Source organism: Synchiropus splendidus, chromosome 4, assembly GCF_027744825.2.
Source record: "Synchiropus splendidus isolate RoL2022-P1 chromosome 4, RoL_Sspl_1.0, whole genome shotgun sequence".
Taxonomy (NCBI): domain Eukaryota; kingdom Metazoa; phylum Chordata; class Actinopteri; order Syngnathiformes; family Callionymidae; genus Synchiropus; species Synchiropus splendidus.
Window position 1 is genome coordinate 33,187,042 of NC_071337.1, and position 20,437 is coordinate 33,207,478.

Here is a 20,437-nt window from a genome sequence, read left to right on the forward strand (position 1 = left end):
TTATGCACCAAACTGGACAAAAATTTTTTTAGACATTTTTTTTTTCACTATTGCCTGATCTCAACTCATTCAGTTTCATTTTAGGATGTTATTTTAACTGTTCGATTGATCCTTGTCTGGATAGATCATCCAATGCTTAAACTTCAATCTCTAAATCAGCCAAAATATTTCGAAGTTTCATGGAAGAATTTGGAATGATTTATTCTTGGCATACTTTGAATCCTTTAAACCTCTCACCAGTCCATCATACATATACCCGAATATATTTTTTCTTAGTCCATAAGTGTCTCTTAAATTTAATATCAGAATGCTAATATGGAGACTTCCGGTGGCGCCGCATGGAGTAGACTAGACGGAGGTGAGAGCGCTCCAGTACTTTTTAAAATACTTCACTCCAATATCCACGCAAACTTTGACCAACCACATTAGATGACTATTTAACTTAAAATGACATCCTAGGGCGGTAAGTCTGCTCGGAAGGAATACACAAGTGGCGGAGTAACGATGGAAGCAATCTCCGCACTTTTCGAACAACAGCGTGAGGCGCTTGCGGCCGACTTTAGGGCGGCACTCGCTGTACTCGAAACAAAGTTTGACCAAGTCCAGACGACAGTAGAAGACCACGGTCAGCGGCTCTCGTCGTTGGAACTCGCCACGGATGATCTGAGTCAGCGTGTCAGCGACTTAGAAAGCACTTGCTCTGCTTTTAAAGAGGTCAACGCGAAGCTACAAGCTAAAGTCGTGGATTTGGAAGGTTGGAGTCAACGTCAGAATGTACGCATCCTGGGTCTGGCAGACTGCAGATGGGACTGAGACAAACCATATTTTATATTTCAACACCAATACCCATCAATACATGCATCAAGTAAGGGAGATGGATAGTCCACTGACTTTTTTAAGCTGGAATGTCAAAGGGTTAAATCATCCTGTAAAGAGGAGGAGAGTGTTCTCACACATCAAACATTTGAAGTCCTCACTTGTTTTTCTACAAGAAACACACATACGAGGTTCTGATAATACACGTCTTATGTCCAAATGGGCGGGTCAGCATTATCACTCAACCTTCCAGGCTAAGGCCAGAGGAGTTTCTATTTTGATAAGTCAGACTACTTCATTTGAGCAGCATAATATAATTGCAGATAAAAATGGCCGCAATATTATAGTTACAGGGAGACTGTTTAACTCACTGGTTGTACTCGTCAATGTGTATGCACCTAATGTAGACGATGTAGGCTTTTTTGAGCGTCTTTTTTCTTGCCTGCCAGATCTTACTGTGTATTTGCTGATACTAGGTGGTGACCTTAACTGTTGGCTTGACCCTCACTTGGATAGATCTTCTCATTTGCCACCGTGGGCAAATGTGCCTTATTCATCAAGACCTTTCTCTCCGATTATGGAGTTTCTGATGTATGGCGTTCTCTCTATCCAACTATAAAGGAATACTCTTTCTTCTCACATGTTCACCAGACTTATTCTCGAATTGACTATTTTCTTGTTGACAAGCGGCTCATTAATTCTGTGACGTCTTGTAACTACCATAGTATAGTGATATCAGACCATGATCCTGTCACAATGTCAGTACACCTCCCTGGTTGTCCACAAATTAGAAAACATTGGCGATTTAATCCAACATTACTGTCTGATGATCATTTTAACGAGTTCCTGGAGACTCATATCAACATATTCTTTGAAACAAATGTCACACCTGAAATATCCAGAAGCACAATTTGGGACACCCTTAAAGCTTATCTTCGCAGGCAAATCATTTCTTATTCGGCGAGCATGAAAAATAAGACGCGAAAAGCACGTTCAGAAATAGAAAAACAAATAAAACTGATTGACCAGCGATATGCCCAAGACAAAAACTCAGAATTATACAAATCTCGTATCGAACTTCAAACAAAGTATGATCTTCTCACAACACACCCCATCGAAAAGCAACTATTGAAGCTAAAGAGTCTATTCTACACACATGGGGAAAAGTCGGGGAAACTCTTGGCAAATCAATTGAGACGTACAAATGTAAAACAGCTGATCTCAAAAATAAAAAAGGAGGATGGAACTATCACTTCAGATTACATGGAAATCAATGATACATTCAGACATTTTTATAGTCAACTCTACTCCTCAAATCTACTAAATAATGATACTTCTTTGCATAGTTTTCTGCATGACCTAAACATCCCTACTCTTTCAGCTGGAAACATGAGCAGACTAGAGGAGCCTATAACACAGGAGGAAATAACCACAGCAATTTCCACTCTGCAGTCAGGAAAATCTCCTGGTCACACTACTCGTTCCACAACTACATTTGGTACTGTCTGAGTCCTTTAATAATGGCAAATTACCAGCATCATTGTATGAGGCATTTATCACCCTCATTGCCAAAAAGGGCAAAGATCCAATTGAGTCCACCGCTTACAGGCCAATATCCCTGTTGAATGTTGATGTCAAGATACTAGCTAAGGTTCTGGTCCGTAGGTTGTAGTACCCACAATTGTTTGTGAGGATCAAACAGGCTTCATTAAAAACCAGACGTCTTTTTAACATCCTGTATTCTCCTGCTGTACATGCGTCAGAGTGCGTGCTCTCCTTAGATGCAGAGAAAGCGTTCGATCGTGTTGAATGGAAATACCTTTTTGTAATATTAGAGAAATTTGGTTTTGGAGGAAACTTTATTTCTTGGATTAAGATACTTCACTTGTGCCCAACCCAACCATCTATCTTAACTAATGGCCAACAGTCGGCACCCTTTCAATTACAGCGGGGAACACGACAGGGTTGCCCACTCAGCCCATTATTATTTGATCTAGCTCTGGAACCATTAGCCATCGCCCTACGTAGCTGCAAAGACATATCAGGGATATGGAGGAATAGTGTTGAACACAAGGTCTCATTATATGCGGATGACTTACTGGTCTACATTTCTGACCTAGATTGTTCTATTCAGCCCTTTATGTTACTACTCCAAAAATTTAGTCAATTTTCTGGTTATAAGTTAAACATAAATAAAAGTGAGCTTCTTCCAATTAACGGTGATGAAGTAATAAATAATTTAACTCTTCCATTCAAGATTGTTAAAAACCAGTTTACTTATCTTGGCACTACAGTAACATAAAGAGCTTTTTGAAGTGAACTTCCTTAAGTTGCTATACCAAGTAAAGACGAGCCTCACTCACTGGTCGCCTCTATCTACCACTCTCATTGGCTGAGCAAACTCTATTAAAATGAACATACTTCCCAAATTTCTGTATCTCTTTCAAACCATACCTACTTTCATCCCCAAATCCTTTTTTGACTCAGTAGACTCCATCATATCAAAAAACACAAACAGTAAGAGTAAATTATTGGACCATAGACTCCCTCAAATAACATCCTCACAATTAATTCCTCAAATTCAATGAATATCAGGGGTAACTTCGGACACCATGGAAATTAATAATAGTTTTAGAAAATTTCCCAAGACCGGATGGCCTTCCAGCTGAATTTTATACAATATTTTGGGACAAACTGCAATTACTAATGTTAAAGGTTTTTATAGAGACGTTTGATCATGGTTCCATTCCACATATTATATCTTTATTATTAAATGGGAAAAAAATCTGTTATTCTGTGGATCATAGCGTCATCATAAAATGTCAAAATCAAAAAATCCAACTGCTGGCACGACGGCTGGAAGACGCATTACCTTCAATCATATCAATGGACCAAACTGGTTTTATTCGTGGTAGGCATTCTTTCTGTAATCTGAGGCGGGTGCTTGGAATTGGACGTCTAAATGGAATTATTTATTCTTCATTCTGAAGAAATTTAACTTTGGTTCTAACTTTATTACTTGGGTTAAACAACTCTATTCCTCACCACAAGCTACTATAAAGACCAGTGGCTTACACTCAGCCTCTTTTCTACTTCAACGATCCACAGGACAGGGATGTCTACTCAGTCCCCTTTTATTTGCCTTTGTCCACTGCAATCCGTTTTCACCCTGAAATTCACAGGAATTTCCAGAAATGGAGTATAATCTAAGATCTCTCTATATGCCGATGACCTGCTGTTATTTAGTTCTAATATAGCTCAATCTCTTCCAGTGGCTCTTATGATTCTTGATTCCTTTGGTAACACCTCAGGATATTAGGTGAATTTTAGGAAAAGTGAGTTATTTCTTCTCACTAGATTGTCAGAAGATGATCCCCCTCCAAATTTACCTATTTAAGCTTGCCACGACAGGCTTTATTATCAATGCATTCACATCACAGATGCATATAATAAATTATTTAAAAGAAATTTCAATGCACTATTGGCTCAAATCAGACATGATTTTGATCAATGGTCTCTTTTACAATTATCGGTTGCGGCCAAAATCAATACAATATAAATGAACATCTTGCCTCGTCTTATGTATTTGCTCCAATGCATACTAATATTTATTCCCCGTCCCTTCTTTTGAAAACTTGACAGCATTATTTTAGAATTTTTTTGGGACAAAAAGCCAGGTAGATTAAAGCTGCAGTGTCTTCAAAGAGCTTGAGAGTTGGTAGGCATGGCGCTTCCAAATATGCTATTCTACTATTGGACGGTTAATCTAAAAAACTTCTAAAAAAATTTTTGGAGTCAGTGTGAATCTCTTGAAGATCCACCGTTGTGGCTTACTGTAGAAGCACACTCCACACACCCAGCCTCACTACAATTCTTGTTGCACTCACAGATTTTTTCATCTGTTTCCAGGTATACGAGTAATGTCATCATCTGGTCATCCTTGAAAATATGGGTCCAGTTTTGTTGCTACTTTGGCTTTCAAGCATTCTCCACTAAATGCCCACTCAATAATAATAATTTATTTACTCCTTCATTAATGGATAATGCCTTTTCAAAATGGGCCGAACCAGGAGTGGAACTTGTTCATAGATGGGACATTTGCCACCTTTCAACAATTAATCAATATATTTTCTGTGCCTCAGAGTGACTTTTTTTGTACTTACAAGTACAGAGTTTTGTCTCAGAAACATATGCTTGCTTCCTGACTTTACCCACTGACTGTGAAATTGACATATTTTTGAGTGCTTTTTCATCCTTGGAAGGTGCTATATCGTCGGTCAATTCTAATGTACAGGGACTCAGATCCATCTCATTGGGCATTTATAAAACAGCTTGGGGAGCCAGCTTAGGAATGGAAGTATTTGAAGACATTTGGAGTGAAATATTACAGAGTGCATAACTCTGGCGGCTAATGAAAGTCACAGAGCCACACTACGCTATGGTGTCTCGCAAACGTCTGTTATCCCAAACACGCACCAGTCAGTCAAAGAAAACGTGAAAAGTAAGCTTCAGTCAGCAGTCAGGGTGACATTACAAGTGACACGTGGACATCTTCGCTATCTTACACGTATCTGACAACTCACTATATTGATGAGGAGTGGGACCTCTTGTCGTATGTACGACAGACCACAGAGAACTGTTCACATACTGCACAATGACTGTCAGGTTGCTGTGAAGTCAGTAACCAGCACTCTGTTTACATTTTCACTGGCTGAGAATATCTTTCTTTCATTTTGATAATAACATAAAAATGCATTAGTATCAAACAGCAGCATCTTTTGGGTGAATTTTTCATGTCATATTTCTAATAATGCACCAGTCCCATGAGCAGTCACATCTGGCCTTCTGTGTCTGGATCTTTATTATCATTTAACTACCAATCCTTCATTAACTTCCTGTTGAATGTCAATATGATACTAGTATTAATACGTTGCGTAACTTGCCCTGTGATCATGGCAACAGCTCAGAAAATGGTTTAAATACTAACCTGAATCGAGATCGGATCGAATCGAATCGAATCGAATTGAATCGTGATAATCGATTCTAAGTCATGAGAATCGGAATCGAATCGATTCTTGAAATTAGAATCGATACCCAGCCCTATAAATGTCTATCCTTTTAGTACTTTACACAATATCTTTCTGTCTGAGCACATTAAGCTAATTGGTCTGTAAACCGAGGTTTCAGTAGCAGAATTACGAGGTTTTAAATTTGGTAAATCACTAATCTCAATGGGGAAGGATGCATCCCATTCTCAAATGATTAATAGAACATGTTAAAAAGTGGATTCAATATCTTGTCCCGAAGATTTCCCTTCCCTTATCGTAGCGACTTTATCTCTGTGAGCACCTGCAAGAGCTCTGTCATGTCTTCCTCATGTTCTTCCGGTGACTATGTACTTGCTCTTGGCTTCTGAGAGCCGCATTTTTGGGTAAAAATTGTTGGCATTGTTGTTCAGAGCGAGTAATCTATACAGCCATCCCCTCACCATATGTCCAATTGTAATTTGAATCGCGTGAATGTACTTGGTGAGTGTCTGCTGGTTACTCATTGACATGTCCCAGTAGTTTCAGTATAAATTTGCAATTATTCTCACTGTTCATTAACTAACTTTCTTTGTCCATCTAGGTCTATGAGTCCTGCCCAGGCTGACCTGATGTTCTTGGAGAACGCAAAGAAGCTGTCAATGTATGGAGTGGACTTGCATCAAGCCAAGGTCAGTTATTGTGAAGAATTATTTGCTAGGTCCTAAAAATGGCAGGCTTTTCCAGGAAATTAACCTAGTGTTCCACTGACTTGCAGTGCTTGTTGTTGGTTAATGCAAATTATTTAGACCAGGGGCTCGTTTCATGAAGCCGGTTAACCGAGCCCGAGCTTAATTTAATCACACTTGCTTATAACAGCCTGTGATTGTGGCCATCAAAAGCCTTCATCAATGGAACACAGATTACATGATTCACAATGGCAACACGTGAAACAAAATGTTGCTCCTCCAACTTCTACCTCAGCAGAGAATGGAATAATTTGTTAATATTTATGAACATTAACCACCTTTCTGAAAAGTAACCATACTGTTCCAGAAAGGGCCACAGTGGGTGAGGGGGGAACACACCCTTTAACCAATCAAATGACAGCTGAAACAAGCAGCACCAAACTGACAATCAACTGTCTTCAGACACCTGATTGGTGGATGCCTGATTTAGAACAATTGTAATACCTGTCGTTATTAACTTCTGCTTTTAATTTGGTACTCCCACTTCAGTCACCTTGGTCAGAAGCTCAAGAGCATCAGTTTGTAAATGTATTATTATTATTATTATTTACTTTCTTAGGTGGTAGACTTAATTACATAATTGCAAATACATACATAACTAATTAGAGGTTCTATAATTAGAGTTTTTTAAATTAATAAATCATGATTTTGCATTTTGATATTTGAAGTATGATAACATTTTGACTGCATTTTTACACTTAAGCGTAATAAATAGGGTGGAAGTGATGAGTGATTGATGAGTTTTTCTTTTTTTCTTTTCTTCTTTTTTTTTCATTCTCACTTCATTTTTCATTATGCCCAAAGACGCAGTTGTAAAAAGCGAATGGTAATATTTTGCTTCCCGACAATGGCAACAATAGTAACGCACGGTGACTTAGATATAAGTAACATCAATTTAATTACCTTGTTTGAAATAGTAAAGTGTTAGATTACTCGTTACTCGTTGTGATATAAGAGTCATCACTACTTTTGACATTGATAACATCATGTTCTGGGTTCTTACTTTGGCTTCCAAGTGGGCAATTCACTCCACATAACTGTTCTATGAGATCTTTTTGGGTGTGTTTTTTTTGTCAACACGCTCACTCAACGCTGCATTCTCCCTCTTTGGATCTTCTGTCACCACTGATCATTTTTGTAGCTGTTTTAGCTGCCTGTAACTTGACTATTTCCTGCCTGTGTTCCATCTCTGAATTTTTCAGCTAGTCTATGTCATCTTAATTTTACCAATACCTCTGTAACCTTTGCCAGTATCGCAGACTAATTTTGAGCAGTATGTCCCCCGAATGAACGTGTTATCTTTCTGGGTAACTTTCATTTATATGTCTAAACCTGAAATGATTAAGCTATGTGCGTCTGCTCAAATTTCAAATTTAAAAGAGAAAAAATGAAAGCAATGTTCTCTGTACTTCGTTTTTTTTTTTTTTTTTTTCCCCCAACATGTTTGTTCTTCAACAACAACTGTAGTGTCCCCTTGGTGTGTGTCAGGATCTGGATGGTGTGGAAATCATGCTGGGTGTCTGCTCCAGTGGACTTATGGTGTACAAAGATAAACTGCGGATCAACCGATTCCCTTGGCCAAAAGTCCTCAAAGTGTCATACAAAAGGAGCGGCTTCTTTATCAAAATACGACCCTCACAGGTAAATTTGTTAGTTCCTTTGTTTGGTCCCTGTTATTGTTGATTTGTCAAAACCATTTTCAAGGTATCCAAAGGCAGTAGTCCCCATGACTTGTAGATTTTTGGTTTGTTTTAAAGATGTTTTAGTTTTTTCAGTACGCTGTATGTCTGTGCTGATGTCAGACACACTCATTTCTTTTTCTGTCCATGTTCATTGTGTGAATGCTTGAATTCCTAGAGTTTTGATCACATCAATACCGCATAAACACAAAATCGTATTGCTTGGATCTTCGAAGGGATGAGGACAAAAAATGAAATTTAGATTCAAGTTTAGAATGTGTCATTGATCCCCTTGTAGAGGAGACAAAAAAATATGTAAAAATAGTTTTTCTTCGCTCACTGTGCCTCACAGACAAATGATTTTCTTCAGTTTTCTAGACACTAGTCAGGTTTCCATCCAAATGTTTCGACATTTTCAGCAAATTTAGTGAAAATGTGCACTAACAAAACAGAACAAACCACACTTGGCTGATATCCATCTGCTGTTTCTCATCCAGATGAGCATTAGGCTGCAACCACAGGGAGCCGCACATTTTCGTGACCGATTATTTTCCTCACTGTTTTCAAAAAAGTGCTCTGTAAAAACAAAAGCAGTTTTTGCCGTCCACATGGATTCATGTTTACCGACCAAGCAGTTCACCTTTTGTCATGAGTCAGAGACATGAGAGAGAGTCCGGAGTTGTGTTTCCAGCAGCTCTGTGGTCATCTGCTTCCTGCCCCATCAACACCAATGGGAGTATCAGTTTCATGAGTTCATGTTTAATTTTGGTTTGAGAAAATTCACATTCGCTTGAAATATTAAACTTGTCACTGTTTGTGACTGGCTTCTCTAACTCCAAAATGTGTTTCCTTTGCAAAGAGTCATAATTTGTTTTTATTGCTACGCAGAAAATCCACCTCCTCCAAGCATGAAAACTTGAAAAGTTTCTGTATTGCCAACTTTTCTAGCATTTCATTTAATGTTTTTTTTTTGCTATTCATGAAATTTTGAATTGTAATTGGTGGATGGAAACCCCATTACTGTCGCCTGTCTCATATGACAGGGCAGAAGTTATGGAAGAAAGCCTTAGGATTCTCACAGTGTGCACATTTTTGCCTTATCTTTTTTTTTAAGATTGTTCAGGAGCTACAACTGTGTCATTCTGGGCCTTAGTGACTTAGCATAGTCAGCGCAAGAGCAGATGTACAGCGCGAGGGCGGAGGAGTAGCATTGCTATGACAACCGGTCATCAAACTAAAAGAAAGTTCGCAGCATGGAGAAGGAGCAACATCATTTAATCACAGACACACACAGCTAATCACTGCCACACAGAGATACATTAGCATCTATGCCTGCAATATGTTCTTAAATTATATTGTCTAGTTTCCATTTTTATTTCTCGTTTCCATGTTTCTTTCTGCAGTTTTGGTTTGTTCTTTTTCTATATCATAACTATATAACTCCATCATATCAGTTCGTTTATTTATTTATTTATTTTTAACTTTCATATCCAGTTCAGCCCCTGTGCTTCCCCTGCTTTCACCTGCTCACATACCCCGCCCTTTCTTTGACAGGTGGAAGAGTACGAATGTGCGATTGGATTCAAACTCCCAAATTATAAAGCAGCCAAGAAGCTGTGGAAAGTGTGTGTGGAGCATCATACATTCTTCAGGTACATGCAATCAGTTGTCAAAAAGCATTTATTCAGCTTATTGTCATGATTATGCAGTCTTATGTCATTATGTGCTTGGTTTATCCATTCTGAGGCTACGCCTTGCCCCTGAGAATTTATTTGTTTGACTCTCCACCTAGGTAGGCTCCACCTCTCCCAATAAAACCCGCTGTTCCGTTCGTTTTCTTGTGGATTAATGTCACCCTCCGATGCAGTGAGGTTTCTTGCGTTACTTGTAGGGTTTTTTGGAAGATAGAGCTCATGAACCAGGTTCTCAGCTGTTTGGGTCCCGAGCACATTTTGGAGCATGACTCTGGTGCTGCTTGCGCCAACCTGGAGGTGGGAGAGTGTCGCAGACTGAAGGCTAGAGTACGGTGTACATTTTAGGATTTCATGAGAGTAAAGTATCAAGTTTCAGGAAAACATCTGTCAGACCAATCTGCCTCAGATGTAACTCTGTCAGACCAAACTGCCTTCAAAATAAAGTCATCAGACAAGTCATCAGTTGACTTACCGTTGTGTCCACAGCAGCAGATCTGCGCGCTGTGTTCTACAGTTTTGCACATGACTGTTGATGATGACATACTGCAAATAACAATATATTATGTTGTAGTATATGGTGTCGATAAATTATTTTCTCTGCCATTTAATAAGCGCCTGCACTTGATGGAGCACGGAGAGTTTCCCAGCTCATGAAAGTGCGTCCGCTGGGTCCTCTGCGGCAGGCTGTTAGCGGGGCTAATTCTTAGCAACACCCGCCGGTAAAAGCGTGACATTCATAACGCTAAGCAAATTTCCCAAGAAATAACTATTAATAGCTTGCTAGATCACCAGTCTTCTTCAGGTGTTGAGGGGGAAACGATCGGATCCGTCGCCGTTTTGGAGTTGGGTGCAGTGTTATATAGGAATAGGAAAGTCTCGAGAGATTCACGTCTCAACGTCATTCAACGTCTCATATTGAATGACATTTTTTTTCCATGTTGATTACAAATTTATTGTCAATCCATGTAATCTGTATCAGTGATCGGTGGTGATCAGCACTCTGGCTGATCGGTATCGGTGATGGGCAGCTGTTGTTCATATTTACATTTTATTGTCGCGTTGCATGTTTGTTTGTTGTATATTATATATTGAATTTAATGTTGCAATTATTTTTGCACAGTTTCTTTCCTTGTAGTTTCCAAACATCTGAGCTCTTCACATGCTGTATCAGATAACGGAACATATTCACTTGTGTTCTGTATCAATCTTGTTTTACTTTTACTTTTGCACAATGACTGTCTCTGTACTGTGTCGTCACCGGACAAGCAAACTTCTAAATATTTAAAAGTTTGACCGCCACCACATTAGGAGGAGCTAGCGGCTTGTTTACATCTGCTCTGCCTAATTAGGGCTTTGGCGATCTATGTGGCTTGCACTAGAGCGGTGTGTAAATTGGAGAGACTATTTGTGTATTATGGTGGTCTGGCGACTGAAAGGGCGATGACCACGCATTTGGCTCATTAGATCTGTGAAGGTATTTCTAAAACATCAGAGGCCACCGGAGCTGAACCTCCATGAGATTTCCTTGTGTGCTGCCTTATTTAGAGATGTGTCTATGTTGGACATTTGCAAGGCCGTGTCTTGGACTTAAGCTTCTACCTTCACCCGAGTTTATCTCACTTCTCACTTATGACGTACAGCCCTGTAGCTCATCATTTGGTCTTCTTGTGAGGGCCATGCTGGGAGAGAACTTATCCCTACGGGCTTTGCAAATAGCGAAGCCCCTTGGAGGGCGAAGCACAAAAGACCCAGACATCGACCCACTCACCTAAGCAGTTATGCAATTCTTACCTTAAAACAGATCTGTAAAAATTGCTCCAATGTCTGTCTGTAACTGTGTGGGATCCTGTCAGACGTGACGATTTTTGGCCAACTTGCACGTTATAGCTGCCAAAATATCTACATTGTCTTTCTTTGTCATTTAGGCAAAAAACTAAATTCCAGATGTCTCCCTAATGAAAGGCGGTTAATCTGAATTTCAGTAGCCTGCACTGTTGCTTCAAAGGTTCAATTTGAGGGTTGTGGAGCGCCCCAGGCTGTGGTTTTTCATAGGCGTTCACTTTAGAGTACAGCCGCAAACCTTTGCCTGGTTATACCAACTCTATATTGAAGCCTGTTAGACTTAGACTTAGACTTAGACTTTCTTCATTGTCATTGCACAAAACATATTACTATATGATGGCAACGAAATTTCGGTCCGAGGCCTCCAGTTTCCAAAAACAAAACAAAATGTCCAAAAATAAATTGATAGATAAATAATAATAAAATAATAACAGATAAGTGCCAGTCCAGAGGATGTACAATTGAACAAATAAACAGTATTGCAGCTACTGTCCAATGTTCAGCAACCTGACAGCACCAGGAACAAAACTGTTCCTAAATCTGGTGGTTCTGCATCGGATGCTGCGGAACCGTCTGCCAGATGGCAGGAGGGAGAACAGTGCATAGTTTGGATGAGTAGAGTCCGCGATGATCCTTTGTGCCCTGGATAAGCAGCGAACATCTTCTATATTCTTGATGGAAGGGAGCGGGGTCCCGGTGATTTTCTCCGCTCTCCTCACCACCCTCTGCAGAGACTTCCACTTCCCATTTGGTTGTACTCACCACTTCCACAGCCCTGTCGTTGATGTAAAGAGGGGCATGGCTGTGTCTTGATCTCCCGAAGTCCACGACAGTCTCCTTCGTCTTGTCGAGATTCAGGGCCAGATTGTTCGTCTCACACCAGTCCACCAGATGTTGCACCTCCTCCCTGTAGGCCAGTTCATCATTGTCCTGGATGAGACCCACAACCATTGTGTCATCCGCGTACTTCAGGATGTGGTTGCTGCTATACTTGGGGCGACAGTCGTGGGTCAGCAGAGTGAACAGCAGTGGGCTGAGGACACATCCCTGAGGGGAGCCGATGTTCTGGGAGATAACACTTGACGTGTCACTTCCTACTCGGACAGACTGGGTTCTGTTGATGAGAAAGTCCAGCAGCCAGTTGCACATAGAGGTCTCCACTCCTAGTTGCTCCAATTTATGTACCAGGTCCTTTGGGATGATGGTATTAAAAGCTGAGCTGAAGTCCAGGAACAGCATCCGAACCAGAGTGTTCTTCTTCTCTAGGTGCTCCAAGCTCAGGTGGAGAGCAGTGGAGATGGCGTCCTCAGTGGAGCGGTTCGGCTGGTACGCAAACTGGAACGGGTTGAATGATGCGGGGAGTATGGAGACGATGTGGTCCTTCACCACCCTCTCGAAGCACTTCATGATGGTGGATGTTAGTGCAACGGGGCGAAAGTCGTTCAGACACGTGGTGGCCGGTTTCTTGGGCACAGGAATAATTATGGCCGACTTGAAACATGGAGGGACGACCGCCTGGGTCAGAGAGGTGTTGAAGATGTCCGTGAGCACTTGGGACAGCTGGTCAGCACATTCCTTAATCAGTCGTCCAGGAATGTTGTCAGGGCCTGCAGCTTTACTTGCGTTCACCTTCCTCAGAGTTCTCTGCACCGTAGCGGTGTCCAGTCTGAGCGTCTGTTCATCAGAGTGGGGGGCAGCTTTCCTCGCAGGGTTGGTATTGAGAGCTTCAAACCTTCCAAAGAAGTTATTCAGCTCATTGAGCAAGCTGATGTCGTCACGGCAGGGAGGGGGAGAGGCTTTATAGCCTGTGACCGTCTGGATGCCCTGCCACAGTTGCCTGGTGTTGCTGGCATTCTGAAAGAAGCCTTGGACCTTCCGACTGTGGGCGCGCTTCGCTGCCCGGATTTCACGGTTCAGATTCGCCCTCGCTGATCTGAGTGCCGCTCCATCTCCAGATTTGAACGCAGCATTTCGCTCCCTCAGTCTATCACGCACCTCTTTCGTCATCCAAGGCTTCTGATTGGCGGAGGACGAATGTAGTAGAAAACCTCTGTACTGCCTCGTTGGGCGGCAAAAACATGAATATTTGTCAGTGCCAAGGCAGTGCCTTGGAAGTAAATGCCGTCGCACGCATTCATTGAAACCATGCATTTTGTGTCTGTGTGGCTGAGAAAGATGTTTGAGGAAGTAAAGATCACATACAAATCCCTTTGTTGATCCGCACCCATTTCAGTGCTAGGTGGGATGCAAACTCTAAATTGCATATTCAACAGTTTTTGTTTAGTCACTTGTAACCACGCTCTTAGAAGATCATCATATTGTATTTATTTATGTATTTTTATCAATTATTAGTCTTCATGTGTATTTTATGAAGGGATGCAAATCTTGTGTTACGGATGTGGGAACTACCTTTTACCTGAGTAATTATTTCCTCTTAATGAACTAAACCAGTTGATATGGATGAATATGGCTTTTAAATTTTTCTTCCAAGGATGCCACTAGTATAAAGCACACTGTTTCTTTGCAGACTGAATTCCACAGAGATAGCAACCACTCCCCGGAGATTCTTGGCTTTGGGCTCAAAGTTTCGCTATAGTGGACGAACCCAAACTCAGACCCGACAGGCGAGTTCTCTGATTGACAGACCTGCACCAATGTTTCACCGTACTTCCGCCAAGAGAGACTCAAACAGCCTTGATGGAGGTAAAATAAAATCCAGCTACTTGTACCTACAGTTCAAAGGAAATACATTTTTCAGAGTGTTTTCTTTTCTCGCATTCTTTTCTCACCGGGTCCGGTCCTTCATTCAAAATATTTACGACCAATGCATGTTCAAAAAGCAAGCAGAAGAATCTTAACATGGACCGTCACCTTATCGTGGTGGGGGGGTTTGAGTACCTCAATGATTCAGGGAGCTATATTGTCGGGAGCCTGGTGCTCCTGGTAGGATCATCCTTGACAAACAGGTCCCTGATGAGAGGCCAGACTAAGTACGGTCCATACGACTTTATGGAGGAGGGAAAATGAATGAGGAGTACCCGGCCCGGAGGGACACCGGGGCCCACACCTGGAGCCAGGCCTGGGTGTTGGGCCTGTCAGCGAGCGCCCAGAGACCCTGGGCTGCATCGGTTAGCTCTGGGGACGTGGAATGTCACCTCTCTGTGGGTTAAGGAACCTGAGTTAGTGCGGGAGATGGAGCGTTACCAGTTAGATCTGGTGGGGCTCACCTCCACGCACAGCTTGGGCTCTGGAACCCAGCTCCTTGATAGGGGCTGGACTCTGTCCTTCTCGGGTGTTGCTCATGGTGTGAGGCGCCAGGCAGGAGTGGGGATACTCACAAGCCCCCGGTTGAGCACCTGTTTGTTGGAGTTCTCTCCAGTGGACCAGAGGGTCGCCTCCCTGAGGCTTAGGCTTCGGGGAGGGAAAACTCTGACTGCTGTTTGTGCGTATGCACCGAATAGCAGTTCGGAGTATCCGGCCTTCTTGGGGGTCCTGGATGGGGTCCTATGTGAGACCCCACCCGGTGACTCCTTTGTCCTCCTGGGAGACTTCAATGCTCACGTGGGCAATGACGGAGAAACTTGGAGAGGCGTGATTGGGAGGAACGGTCTGCCTGATCTTAACCCGAATGGTTGTTTGTTGTTGGACTTCTGTGCTAGGCATGGTTTGTCCATCACAAACACTATGTTCGAACATCGGGAGGCTCATAAGTGTACTTGGTACCAGAGCTCCCAAGGTCGTAGGTCAATGATCGATTTTGTGATCATTTCATCTGACCTGCGGCCACATGTTCTGGACACTCGGGTTAGGAGAGGACTCTGATCACCATCTGGTGGTGAGCTGGCTCCGATGGCGGGGGAAGCCTTTAGACCGACCAGGTAAACCCAAACGGATAGTGCGGGTGAACTGGGAACGTCTGGAGGATGAAGCCGTCAGAGGAGCATTTAACTCACACCTCCGGGAAGCTTTTTTACGCATCCCTGTGGAGGTTGGGGACATCGACCATGAGTGGTCGGTACTCAAAACCGCCATGGCTGAAGCTTCAGTTGCGAGTTGTGGCCTGAAGACCATCGGTGCCTCAAGGGGCGGCAACCCAAGGACATCTTGGTGGATACCAGAGGTCAGGGAAGCCGTCCGACTGAAGAAGGAGTCGTATCGAGACATAATGTCTTGTGCGACTCCTGAGGCAGTTGCAAGGTACCGTCTGGCTAGAAGGGCTGCGGCTTCGGCTGTTGCTGAGGCCAAGCAGCGGGTATGGGAGAAGTTTGGAGAGTCCATGGAGGAAGACTTTCGATCGGCACCAAGGCGCTTCTGGAAAACGGTCAAGCACCTCACGAGGGGGAGGCAGCGGAACAGTCAAGCTGTTTACAGCAAGGATGGTTTGCTGCTGACTTCAAGAGAGGATGTAATTGGCCGTTGGAAAGAGTACTTTGAGGAACTCCTGAATCCGGATATTCCGCCCTCTGTAAGGGAGACAGAGCTGGAGGCTGATGGGCAGTCTTTGTTCATTTCTCGGGCTGAAGTCACTGTGGTAGTCAAAAAACTGCACAGTGGCAAGGCTGCGGGAGTTGACGAGATTCGTCCTGAAATGCTGAAAGCTCTGGGTGTTGATGGGCTGTCTTGGTTGACACGCCTCTTCAACATTGCGTGGAGATCTGGGTCGGTACCGGACAAGTGGCAGACGGGGGTGGTGGTCCCTCTATTTAAAAAGGGGGACCAGAGAGTGTGTGCAAATTACAGAGGCATCACACTCCTCAGCCTCCCTGGTAAGGTCTACTCCAAGGTGCTGGAAAGGAGGGTTCGATCGATAGTCAAACCTCGGATTCAAGAGGAACAATGCAGGTTCCGTCCTGGCCGTGGAACTACGGACCAACTCTTTACTCTTGCGACTGTTCTCGAGGGTTCCTGGGAGTATGACCAACCCGTCTACATGTGCTTTGTAGACTTGGAGAAGGCGTATGACCGGGTGCCCAGTGATCGGTTGTGGGAGGTGCTTCGGGAGTATGGGGTGAGTGGTTCTCTACTGAGGGCTGTTCAGTCTCTGTATTCCCGGGGTGGGAGTTGTGTTCGTATATTTGGATGCAAGTCCGATGTATTCCCAGTGAGGGTTGGTCTTTGCCAGGGTTGTGCTTTGTCCCCAATCCTGTTCTTGGTCTACATGGACAGGATTTCGAGGCGCAGCTCTGGTGAGGAGGGTTTGCGGTTTGGTGGCCTGAAGATCCAGTCTCTACTCTTTGCAGATGATTTGGTTCTGATGGCTTCATCATCGCGTGACCTACAGCTCACGCTGGATCGGTTTGCGTCTGAAGTGCGAGTGTGAAGCGGCTGGCATGAGGATCAGCACCTCTAAGTCCGAGACCATGGTTCTCAATCGGAAACGGATGGATTGCTCTCTCCGGGTAGGGACTGAGATCTTGCCTCAAGTGGAGAAGTTTAAGTATCTCGGTGAGGGGATTAGGTAATTGGAGATTGGTCGGCAAATTGGGGCAGCAGGGGCGGTATTGCAATCCCTTTGCCGCACTGTTGTCCATAAGAGAGAGCTGAGCCAGAAGGCAAAGCTCTCTATATACCGATCAATCTTCATCCCGACCCTCACCTACGGTCATGAGCTTTGGGTCATGACCGAGAGAGCAAGGTCCCGGATACAAGCGGCTGAAATGGGTTTTCTCCGAAGGGTGGCAGGCGTCTCCCTTAGAGATAGGGTGAGAAGTTCTGTCACTCGGGAGAGGCTCGGAGTAGAGCCGCTGCTTCTCCACATTGAGAGGAGTCAGTTGAGGTGGTTCGGGCATCTCATCAGTATGCCCTCTGGACGCCTCCCTTTGGAGGTGTTCCAGACACGTCCAGCTGGGAGGAGACAGAGGGGTCGACCCAGGACCAGGTGGAGAGATTTTATCTCTACGCTGGCCTGGGAGCGTCTCGGGATCCCCCAGTCGGAGCTGGTGGATGTTGCTCGGGAGAAGGGCGTTTGGCGTGACCTCCTGAAGCTGCTACCCCCGCGACCCGGCAACGGATAAGCGGACGACGATGGATGGATGGATGGAAGAATCTTAACAGCTTACGAACAGTGAATTTCTGTCTGTGTGGCTCAATTCATAACCATGTCTTACAGAAGCACCATCCTCAGTTCTGATGGTAACTGTACAGCTGTTCTAAACTGGAGCTCTCATTTGTATGTCTTTGCCAAATAGATATGATTTCAACTCCAGACAACAAATCCAGTCGCCCCGTTAGTGCCCCGCTTATATCACCGGTGTCTCCAGTTGATATGACTCCACCTGCTTTACTAAGGAGTCTTCTACGTCCTCGCCAACATGACCTCACTGCAACGAAACGTCTGTCTTCAAGCAACATAAGGAACGAGTCAAAAGAAGAGAGACGGCCAATCCTGTCACCCAAAAAGCATAGCCCACAACTATCATCCACTCCAGATATGAGGGTAAGTACATTTTAACGACCATTGCTGCGTTCTCCTCACTAAAAGCATTTAGATTTAAAAATGTTGTTCTCTGAACCTGATGAATGAGCTGTATCTATGCTGGCAGACACAGGTCAGGAAAGAAAGCAGGCACACTCCCCTCACCAGCACCAACAAGGGTGAACGTGAGAAAAAAGACAAGGTTTGTCTACTTTGTGCATGACTCGGATGGAGCTTCTTGTGCATTATGAATCAGTGATTCTTAACTGATGCCTTCTTATGTAGCAGCCAAGGTGTCATTAAGATATTGCTTTGGTGGATGCATCAAAGAAAATAATTATTTCTGAATAGTGACTGTGGTCTTTTATGAGGCACATCTAAGAACCACTTATATTTCAAAAATAAGCTTGATTCCACATTGTACCCCATTTAAATTGTTTTTTCCTCTGATGGGGGCAACACAGTCTAGCTGGCAATGAGAGTGGGGACGGTCATTCTCCTGCATCCTTCTGTGATTGTGATCTTTGATTCTTGTTTATTATTATTATTACACCGTTCTTTTTAAGCCCTCACTTTTTTCCTTTATTGACCCAGGCTGGAAATATATTGTAAAAAAGTGTTTGATACAGCAGTGTATCTAATACTTGTTCTCCCCTGCATATATATATATATATATATATATATATATATATATATATATATATATATATATATATATATATATATATATATATATATATATATATATATATATGCATGTGTTGCTTCTATGCTCAGTTCATGAAATAACAATAAAACTAATATTAAGATAAAAAAATGTTTTGCATTGATTCCAACATGGCTTCCACCCCACCCCTCCTCATTTTCCACAGAACAAAGCTAGCAAACTTGAAGGAGAAACTATTTATATCAGACATAGCAATTTAATGTTGGAGGTTTGTATAGATATTTATTTTTTATAGATTTGCTATACTTGTGAGTACCGAGTATTGACAAGCCACATTCTTGTGAGGACATTTTGGCCTGTCCTCACAGGCCAAATGGGGTTGTTTTTTTATTACTGTTAACTCTGTTTAAGAAAAAGTGAGAATTAACAGTCAGACATTTTAAACTTAAACATAAAAGTAACTTAAACAAGTTATTTGAGCTGAAAACAAGCCAGTATTAGAGGCCTAGTCTTTCTACCTGCCGGGGCATCGGACTTAGACTTTGCCAAACTAAAAGATGCGGATCAGTCAAATGTATCTGATACCCAATCGGTCGGGGCCCCGGTCAACAACGACAGCCATCAGTGTTCTTAACCAGCAGGGTGCTGATGGAAATTGGATTACTGTAGGTTGAAGACAGAGAAGGAGTGGGGGGAGGCGTGCCAATAGACAGAGGGAGAAGAGGAAAAACAAGAGAATGGGATTGCGAGTAGGGACTCTGAATGTGGGAACTACGACAGAGAAAGCTAGAGAGTTGGCTGACATGATGCAGAGGAGGAAGGTGGATATTCTATGTGTTCAGGTGACCTAGTGGAAAGGTAGCAAAGCTAGAAGCTTAGGAGCAGGGTTTAAACGTTGTTTTTCATGGTGGAGAGGAATGGAGTGGGAGACATCTTGAAGGAGGAGTTTGTCAGGAAAGTTCTCGAAGTGAAACGAGTATCGGACAGAGTGATTGGCCTCAAGTTAGAAATTGAAGGGGTCATCTTCATTGTAATTAGTGCTTATGCCCCGCAGGTAGGGTGTGACCTTGAGGAGAGACCTTTTGGAGTGCATTGGGTGAACTGCAGGAGAGTATTCCCAGAGGTGACAGAGTGGTCATTGGGGCACATTTCAATGGACATGTTGGTGCATGAAACAAAGGTGATGAGGAAGTGAAGGGAAAGTTTGGTATCCAGGATAGGGACACTGAAGGTCAGATGGTTGTGGACTTTGCAAAAAGGATGGAAGTGGCTGTGGTCAATACCTTCTTCCAGAAGACAGAGGAGCATTGGGTCACTTACAGAAGTGTGTACAAAGGAAGAGGTTAGCTAAGAAAAAATGGTGCGTTGAATGAACAGAAGAGAGTAGACAGGAGTACAGGGAGGCCCAGCAAAAGACAAAGGTAGTGGTGTCAATGGCCAAACAGAGGGCTGTATGTGACGTTGAACAGTCAGGAGGGTGAGAGAGATTTGTACAGGATTACAAGGCAGAGAGATAGAGATGGGAAGGACGTGCAGCAGGTTAGGGTGATC

At 43.1% G+C, this 20,437-nt stretch overlaps 1 protein-coding gene across 2 annotated transcripts in view; it reads left to right on the forward strand.

Moving 5' to 3' along the window:
- epb41a (erythrocyte membrane protein band 4.1a) overlaps positions 1-20,437 on the forward strand; it is a 55,524-nt gene that overhangs the window by 22,547 nt on the left and 12,540 nt on the right. For both annotated transcript variants that reach the window (XM_053862661.1, XM_053862660.1), the window contains exons 8-14: positions 6,445-6,532; positions 8,078-8,230; positions 9,823-9,920; positions 14,332-14,507; positions 17,993-18,240; positions 18,347-18,421; positions 19,092-19,154. In XM_053862661.1, coding sequence (XP_053718636.1) covers positions 6,445-6,532; positions 8,078-8,230; positions 9,823-9,920; positions 14,332-14,507; positions 17,993-18,240; positions 18,347-18,421; positions 19,092-19,154 — 901 coding nt within the window. The remainder of the gene's footprint in view (positions 1-6,444; positions 6,533-8,077; positions 8,231-9,822; positions 9,921-14,331; positions 14,508-17,992; positions 18,241-18,346; positions 18,422-19,091; positions 19,155-20,437) is intronic.